This window comes from Prunus avium, chromosome 3 (assembly GCF_965620075.1).
Source record: "Prunus avium chromosome 3, drPruAviu1.hap1.1, whole genome shotgun sequence".
Taxonomy (NCBI): Eukaryota; Viridiplantae; Streptophyta; class Magnoliopsida; order Rosales; family Rosaceae; genus Prunus; species Prunus avium.
The window spans coordinates 28,873,734-28,882,893 of record NC_142286.1 but is presented as its reverse complement, the minus strand read 5'-3'; the positions used below and the strand labels follow the sequence as shown (position 1 = coordinate 28,882,893).

At 34.7% G+C, this 9,160-nt stretch overlaps 1 protein-coding gene and 2 non-coding genes across 3 annotated transcripts; 1 reads left to right on the top strand and 2 right to left on the bottom strand.

Moving 5' to 3' along the window:
- The first annotated feature begins 352 nt into the window (after positions 1-352).
- Positions 353-1,537, top strand: LOC148295895 (uncharacterized). Its single transcript, XM_088250014.1, has 4 exons — positions 353-660; positions 898-1,065; positions 1,198-1,266; positions 1,377-1,537. Exons 1-4 carry the CDS (start codon positions 523-525, stop codon positions 1,461-1,463), a joined length of 462 nt encoding a protein of 153 aa, XP_088106140.1. The 5' UTR covers positions 353-522; the 3' UTR covers positions 1,464-1,537.
- Positions 1,538-5,476: 3,939 nt separating this feature from the next.
- TRNAT-AGU (transfer RNA threonine (anticodon AGU)) lies at positions 5,477-5,550 on the bottom strand. The gene has a single exon. It is a non-coding gene; the product is annotated as a tRNA-Thr (tRNA).
- Positions 5,551-8,951: 3,401 nt separating this feature from the next.
- TRNAT-AGU (transfer RNA threonine (anticodon AGU)) lies at positions 8,952-9,025 on the bottom strand. The gene has a single exon. It is a non-coding gene; the product is annotated as a tRNA-Thr (tRNA).
- Between the last annotated feature and the right edge of the window lie 135 nt (positions 9,026-9,160).

Genomic DNA, 9,160 nt, shown 5'->3' with positions numbered 1-9,160 from the left:
ATAGTAAAAAAGGATTGATATATCTCCCATCATGATAATATAGTAAAGGGTTAATTTCAGTTTGGTGTCCTGTAGTTGTACCGAAAAGGCGTGTGTTGTACCTATATTTTTAATTTTGACAATGAGGTACCCTAACGTTGAAAATTTGTTGCAATGTGTTTGAATTGTTAGCTTCGCCGAAAAATTCTGTTAAGTGATCCTAAACCCCTCTACTTTCTCTCTCTTTAATAAAAGACTTATTTATAATTGAGCTAAATCTCAAGGGCGGACTGGTAATTAACTGTCTACCATTCTATATTTCAATCGCCCATTCGACAGAATCAGTCTCATCCCCAAACCCTAGATCTATCGTCTCTTATATATTATACATTCTTCCTCTCAACCCAATCCTAAAATAAAGTATTTTTCTCTCCCCCACCCAAATACAAACTCTGCTGCAACGTCAATTACCTCTTCCCTTCTCCTCATATTGAATACATCATACATACCCATTCGATTTGGAGAGATTATATAAAATTTGTGATGGCGGCCCAGCGTAAGAACCCGCAGATTGAGAATGTTGTGATCATGCTTCCCTCGAGCATTCGCTGCACCTGTTGTAGCACTGTCATGGCCAAAGGCACCGAGTTCAATTCCCGCAAAGAAGAAACCATCGGCGAGGTACTTACTTGGGTTTTAATCTTAATCTTGTTTGGGTTTTCAATCTTTAATTGCCCAGTTCATCTCTCGTTTTGCTTTCTCTTAATCCTAGTTCTAGGGTTTGTTTATTTTTGTTGATGGTGGATGCAGACTCTAGTTTTTGAGAGCTTTGGTGTTTTCTATTTCCTGAGGTTTAAATTTCATGCGATACACAGTAAGTTGGATTGGGTTACTTACTAATTGTTGTGTCGTTTACAGGAGGTTTGGAAGGATCACACATTCAGATTTTGTTTCAATTGTACCCAGTGCTCAGCCGAGATCGTCATAAGGACAGACCCACAATGTTCACACCTTGCTGTTGAGGCCGGTGCTTTGAAATTTTATAGTCGTGATTTTATCCCTTGGCTTCCCCCTAGGGTTGAGGAGGTAAAAGAAAGGAACTAAAGATTCTGCCTATATACGTGTATATATGCATGCTTCATGTTTTTCTATCTTTATTTTGCCTTTTACTGTTATCACATTGCTTAATTAATTACTCTATTCAAACTTCCTTTGCAGAAAGAGAAGTTGGTTCCTTGCACGGGCCCAAACTGGCAAGAGAAAAGAGAGGAGTTCTTAGTTAACAGGGTATATGCCTTTGTACTTGTTATCAGATTTTCAGATTCCTTTACCGTCTGTAATCACTTTGCTGCTTCTTAAATAATGACTCAAATCATATATGCTTATTTCCATTTCAGTTACAACAAATTATAGATAAGCATAATCAGAAAAGGAAGATTGAAGAAGTGGGAGACGCCATGAAATCTTTGGATTTCAAAAGATAGATGGACAACCCTGCTGCTGTGGATGTGATTAAGTGTGTGAAGGTAAATTCCTGTGTATTGGTAATCCATTGACAAGTTCATCGCGTTTGATTTCTTGTAACCTGGACATATGCGTATAGTATGCGTAGCGGCTTTGATAATGCATGTATTTTTGGAACTGATGTATTTCCTTTTTGTTATTAAGTAATATTTTAGCCTTTTTTTAATTACTTTAATTAGTAATTATGTTTTAAATATTATTTTTTAGTGAATAATTAGTATTTAAATATTTTATTAATTTCATAAATTACTTAATAAATAGTAATTAATTATTTTAAATTATGTTGTGGACTTTGTTTTTTATTTTTTATTATTATACAGAATTAGTTTGTTTAGTTTAATTAAATAATATCTAATTCTCATTTAATTATATTAATTATTCTTTATTTAATGAAAGAATGAGTATTTAAATATTTTAATTAATTTCTTAAATTACTTAATAAATATTACTTATCTTAAATAATTTTTTGGACTTTAAAATTATTTTTAATTTCCGAATATATTTTAAAAATAGTTTCAATTATTAAAAAATTATTTTAGTATTCCAAAAATGAATTTGAGCCTCAAAAAAATTAAAATTCTATTGCAATCTTTCGTAAATTGGTGTGATTGTTTGTAAAATTGTGATAGTTAATTACATATTATTTTTTATTAACTTTTTGCAATTATATTTATTCCATTTGCTTTAGTTTTGGTTTTAAAAAGCAAAAAGTCTTAGTTCAACGAAGTATCCTTCCATCATTTGCTTTAGTTAGTTTTGTGTTGAAAGCTAATTGTTATGTCTTGGATTGAAACAGTAGTAGCGATGCCCTTTATTTTCAGTTGGGACTAATTTGTGCTGGAAAGAGTTGAGTTGTACAGGTCTTCCGAGGTGAAATCTCAATATGGGAATTATTGATGGATTGCCTGTGTCTCCAGACAAGGAGTTGTACAGCTCTTCTGTACTTGTTAATGACTATTTTTGTGGTTGTGTGCACCGGATATGGAGCTCATATTCCCATTTTTCGCGTTTGTATTACCTGTTGGAATTGAAATATTGTTTTCTCCTCCCATAACAAAGATGATACACAACAACATGCATGTGCTTACTTTTTGGAAAAAGTTTATGAGAATTCACGTATTGATATTTCTACTAATCAAAAAAAGACACTACTATAAAAACACAAAATAGACGACGGTGATCCACCGTCGTTAAATCAACCGCCATCTTTTGGAGTATTAAACTACAAAGGCTTTTCACCGTTGTTGTTTATATATAAAGACGATGGTTTTTAGTAAAACCGTCGTTGTTTTGATATATAGACGACGGTTTGCAACAAAAAAATCGTCGTTGTTTAGAGGTAACGACAACGTTTTTGTTAAAACCGTCATTAATTGTAAGCAATTCCATAATTGGAAAACGAAGTACACTTAAAAACAAACGTCCACCAACTTCCTATAATAATCATAGTTGAGTCCCAAGACTCACTTTCACAACCAATCATTCCAGTATCCCAAAATCATATATTCCAAAATTTCAAATATTGCATAAACTTCAAATAACAATATAACATTTGATAACCCCACAATTAAAAAAATAAAATAATCTCTAATCCCAACATAAACAAAATAATTCAAATAACAATCAAGACTTGTTTATAAGATCATTCTAGTATTTTTCGAAGGGTGAAACTATCTCGCAAGACTCACGGACAACTAAGGGGTCAAACTTCCCATATTGGTCAACGAGGCCCGCGAATCCCACGACCTCCGATTTTTTATCCGAAAGTTCCTATGGGTTCAACAAAGTCTACTAAGCACATTCTCCAAGTTTGGTCTCGATCACACGATCGAACAATCCTTGATTTACCTAACTCTAGAATCATTGTTTCCGAGTATCCGGGACTCCGATTCTGGATTCATAAGTTCCTACACAATCTTAGAGGTACAGAGAACAACATAGTTGGAATTGGTGCCGATCCAACAGTCCGAACATATCAAACCCGGATATCGCCTAATATGCGTAAATTCGTTCCACTGTCATTCGATAACCAAATTCGAATCTGAGCATACCGTTGCACTCGGGACGACATGGGGATCAAATCAGAACACGATGGGCCACCGCCCCATGGCCCACGCGCCGCCACAAGCGTCGGCAAGGCATGGGTGGCTTGAGAAAATTCCGGCGATAGAAATTTTTTGAAACACCTACGATACATATACCAATACGTTTAGACTAACAAGCAGAGTAATTTTTTTTTTCTTGGACCACGGCCAAAAACTAATTGAAACTAGCCTGAAAGAAGTCAAAACTGTTGGCATAATTGGGGATTAGAAATCGATCTCCAAAACCTCAAAATTAAACCAAACCTAGCACATAAATAGGTAAAGCACGAAGAGTAGATGAAATTTCATACCTGGTTGGATGATTTTGGTCGCCAGAATCATCGAAAATCGCACGAACACTGCCGGCGACGAAACATGGGTTTTGGCTAGGTTTCAGTCCAAAATTGCCACCAATCTTTTGGTTTCGAAGGTGGAAATGGCTATGGATGCGTAGAGGAGGAAGAGACGATTCCGTTGCAACAAGAATCGTTGGATTTGGTCGCCGGACGGAGGAGAAAATGCCGGCCAAAGTGGCCGGTCTATTTTCGTGAAGAAGACAGCACACACAGAGAGAGAGCTGATCTGGTTAAAACTCCGATTTGGGCCCACTACGTGTCTATTTTTCCCAATAATAATAATTTCCAATTCCTTTTTATTTTTATTTTTAGCTGAAATTAGATTACAGAAAACGAAATGACAACACTCAAACCAAAATATCCATCACCCAATTCTTAGCTGAAATCACAATCATAGCTGAAAAAATCCGAGTCATGACCCATATTTATATATATCATCCTTCTATAAGAGTTGAAACTTTAACCAAATAATTCAAACCAAGAAACCAAAAGAAAAAATTCCAGACACTGTCCAGTTACATATGGAGGTAACAAATGTTCTTCAAACACTAAACCAAAGACAAAGACAACATATTCTAGGCCAACATCGTTGGAACACATGAAGGTTCGGATTGACGGCGTTGACGTCGTTGTCAGTTGGGCTTCAACGTGGCTGTCAAAGAGACAATCAGTGTGAACATCATTGATGTCAGCATCGGTTGGCTTCGCATAGAAAAAATCCTAATCTAAAAAGGATTTCAATAGAAGATTGAGAGATGTAAGGCTCGAGTTGAGTTCAAAACAAATGAACTGAACCCACCCTATGATGAATTCAGGCTAACTTAGGTAAGGCTCGAGTTGCCTAGCTTTATTGGGTTGAGCTAGGTTGGGTTCAACCCGCAAACTCACCTACAGCTCAACCCAACACCAACCCATTTTACAAAGGATAATATGTTGATTCATCTATATATATAAAATGATGAAACATTCAAAAAATTAAAAATGACCCTTACTTAATGAATTTATTAAAAAAATGTAACAAAATAAATAAAATATAGCAATAGAGAATGCTCTAAAGTACAACTTCGTTTCCTCAAGTGAAAAAACAAATGAAATATAGGAGAGTTCTAGGGACAACTTTATTTGCTTGAGTAACAAATAAAATTTGCATCTCTGGGCTAAAATTTCGGTGAATTTGGCTCGAAAGAATTAAAATACCCTCTACATGAGAGCATGTGGTCAAAATTAAATGAAGTTGGGAGGAGCTAAATTGACTAAATTAAAAACTACACGAATAAAATTAATGAAATTGATACTATGGTGACCAAATTTGCTTGAGTAACAAATAAAACAAAATAAAATATAATGATAGAGAATGCTCTAAAGTACAACTTCGTTTTATTAAGTGAAAAATAGAACAAAATAAAATGCTCTCGTTGAGAGTCAAACAAATTGAACAAAATAAAGTGCTCTCATTGAGAGTCGAACTCAAGACCTCGTTGAGAGTCGAACTCAAGACCTCGTTGAGAGTCAAACAAATTGAACAAAATAAAGTGCTCTCATTGAGAGTCGAACTCAAGACCTCCCGCTTACTAAACGGGTGCTCTAACCAACTGAGCTATGAGAGCTTATTGGTTGACCTCAAACAATAAATTATTTTTATTCTGTTTCTTCTTCTTCGTTATCCTCTACAGTGCCGAACAATGTTTGGCATAGGAATAGGCCTGTAAAAAAAGCCCGGGCCCGATGGGCTGGCCCGAACCCGGCCCTATTTTTTAATGCATGGGCTTACCCTGCCCGAAGTAATGGGCGGGCTTGGCCCGGCCCGAAGTCTAATGAGCAGGGCTTGGGCCTTATTTTTAAGCCCTTTAAAAACCCGGCCCGGCCCGACTATAATTATTTAATTTAATTAATATAATTATATTATATGTAATATTAATATTATTCTGTCGACAACTTTCTTTGTTGAAAGTTAAAGCATGCTTTGTCTCATTAAAAAAAAGAAAGTTCATGCATGCTTTGTCGGCAACTTTCTTCCTTGAAAGTTGAAAGCATGCTTTGCTTTGTCTCATCAAAAAAATTCTTTGGTTGATTGAAAGCTGACAAAGAAACGGCTATCTAATATAACTTTTCTTTCTTTAAGATGGAGTAGCTATCTTTCTTTCAAACCAGAGAATATTTTGGTCATCCAGAGACTGGCTTGGCTTTACACTCTCAGCAGCTTTCGAAGTCTCACCCTGGCCTGCAACTGCTTTCTCCTTGGCTCCATTAGGGTTCGTAGTATCATCCTGCAAAGGTTCTTTGCCTTTATTTAGCACAGGTCTGGCTTTGCATTCATCTAGGCTGTGGCCTCTCATACGACAGAAGGAGCAAGACTTCGGGGGACTCTCGTCTCTCACACTTATGCAGTTCCTCAAGTTTGCGGTATTTTATATACAATTTATTGAAGCATATTAGTTGATTTCCCTTGGTATTTGATCTCTATTTAAATATCTGTTTTCAACTTGTGCTTGTGCTGTTCGAATTTTCTTGTTAATTAGAAATTTTAAGTTGCTTCTGAATTTTAAATATCCAGTGTCTTCAGTTGCTTCTGAATCAGCTTTTAGCAAAGGTGGACGTGTTATAAGTGACCATCGAGCAAGTTTGGCTCCAAATAGTGTTGAAGCGTGCATTTGTGGAAGTGATTGGATTAAACAAGAAAAAAAGAAAGTCAAGAAGAAAATGATTGTACAAGATGAACAAGAATGGCCGGAGTGGTTTGTCCAAGATGCAGAATAAATATTTTCATTTTTATTGTTTTGTAGTCTATTTCAATTTTGTTTCAACATTATTTCAAAATTTCAATGTATTGTTGTTATTATATAATTATGGATGAAGTTTTCAAACATAGAAAACAAATGGAGTTTAATAAAGCATAAAATAATGGCCCATTTTATAGGGCTAAATAGGCCCGACTCATTGGCCGGATCATAAGCCCGAAAATGTTAGGCCCATGGGTAGGCCTGGGCTTTGTATATTTGATATAGGGTTGACCCGGCCCGGCCCGATAATTCCTTAGGGCTGAAAAGGCCCGTTACTAGTTAGGGCCTGGGCTCACACCTCTTAGGGCCGGGCTGGCCCGGCCCGGCCCGTTTTACAGGCCTAGGAATTACCACAGCCGATCTCTTTCCTTACCTCCTTATGAAGCCTCTCCACGTACTCAACAGGCAGTGAAACCAAAGCCAAAACCCCTTCAACACCCTCCTCATTTTTGTGCCCAACAACTGAAGAGAAGCCTCGTGGTGGACTGAGGGCTCATTAGGGTTCTAGTCCTTGCCCTCCCAATTTGAGATCAAAATCATATTTTTTGTAGAGAATGTAAGGGGGAAGGGGGGAAGAACAAAGGCTTGGCTTACACGTTGCCTTTATTTATTTATTATTATTTTTTTATAACTCATAATTAAGTTAAATAAATATCTTTTTTTAATATCTTTTTTTTTTAATCTTCTCTTTTTTTTTCCCCAGATGTTACATCATAATAAGTAAATCACAATTTATATTATTGTATAATAGGAAATTATTAGGTAAATTATATCCAAAATTCGTTTATAAAAGTTGGGTATATTATTTGAATAATAAGTAAATTCATACTAGATACATTTATTTTTCGTAAAAGAAGTAATAGATACGTTATTTTCAACATAAAATTGTATGTATGCTATTATATTTATAAAACAATAATATAATAGATAATTAATCACGTATAATTAATATAAAACAATAATATAATAGATAATTAATTCCTACATCCATTTGGAGATCTTTCCAAATTCAATGTGTACTGTCATTAGTTATAATTCAATTTAAATTTGTTTCTATATTGGTTCCCACATTAGTATACAAAATACAATAACGATTTAGTTAGCGGTATTTTATGAATTGAAAAAGTACAATAAATTTGCTTGAGTAACAAATAAGACAAGATAAAATATAGAGTGCTGCTAAACGAACCCTAAAATTAATTGAGTACAACCTACTATCAAACTATTTATTGAATTACTAATTTACCCCAATATAAAATGACAAAAAAGGATATATTGAATTGTGTACCCCAATATGTACACCATCCTTAAGACTTGACGCATGTCCATTGTTATAACTATGGTCAACTCTTTAATTTTAATTTTTTAAAGTATTTAAAATCAAAAAATAAAATAAAATTTTAAAAAGAGAAAAAAAGCTCTCTCTCCTTCCCGACCCACCCCACTCTGAGACGAGTTGAGATATGCTGTCCCCAAATTCCCAAACTACCAAATCTCCCTAAATTAGATAGAAAACCCACACCTCTCTCGAAAGATTGAAGACAATATATTTAATTAAGAATAAAAATCTTTGTTTTACTGCTTGAGCTTTTGAACCCATGCCTTCAAACAAATTGACTTAATTTTTAACATACAACTCGGAATCCAGGAGAAGTGTATTAATCCCAGTTGATTTTTGTATGCATAAAACTTAAACAATCAATAACACAAACCAAGTGGTGGTTGTCACACAGGAGAGAGATAAAAGAAGAAGAAGAAGAAGAAGAAGAAGCAGCAAGAGAGAGAGAGAGAGAGAGAGAGAGAGAGAGAGAGAGAGAGAGAGTTTTGTTAAAATATTATTTTATTATTATTTTACTTTATTTGTTTATTTTAAATACTTTAAAAGATTAAAAATTAAAGAGGATGTACCATGGGTATTTTTGGTAGTTAAATAGGGTGTACTTAGTTAATTTTACATTTTAATTTAAACATTAGGGTGTATTTAGATCGTAGGGTGTACTCAGTTAATTTTAGGGTTCGTTTAGCAACACTCTAAAATATAATGACAGAGTGTACAACTTCATTTTATTAAGTAACAAATAGAAAAAATAAAATAAAATGGTTAGCGGTATTTTATGAATTGAAAAAGTACAATAAATTTGCTTGAGTAACAAATAAGACAAGATAAAATATAATGACATAGTACAACTTCATTTTATTAAGTAACAAATAGAAAAAATAAAATAAAATGCTCTCATTGAGAGTTGAACTCAAGACCTCCCGCTTACTAAACGGGTGCTCTAACCAACTGAGCTATGAGAGCTTATCGGTTGTTCTCAAACGATAAATCATTTTTATTCTGTTACTTCGTTATCCTCTACAGTGCCGAACAATGTTTGGCATAGGAATTACCACAGTCGATCTCTTTCCTTACCTCCTTATGAAGCCTCTCCACGTA

Coding starts and splice junctions, on each gene's coding strand:
- LOC148295895 (XM_088250014.1), top strand. CDS start 523: ATGGCGGCCCAGCGTAAGAACCCGCAGATTGAGAATGTTGTGATCATG. Junction 661..897: donor AAGAAGAAACCATCGGCGAG/GTACTTACTTGG, acceptor TGTCGTTTACAG/GAGGTTTGGAAGGATCACAC. Junction 1,066..1,197: donor TTCCCCCTAGGGTTGAGGAG/GTAAAAGAAAGG, acceptor CTTCCTTTGCAG/AAAGAGAAGTTGGTTCCTTG.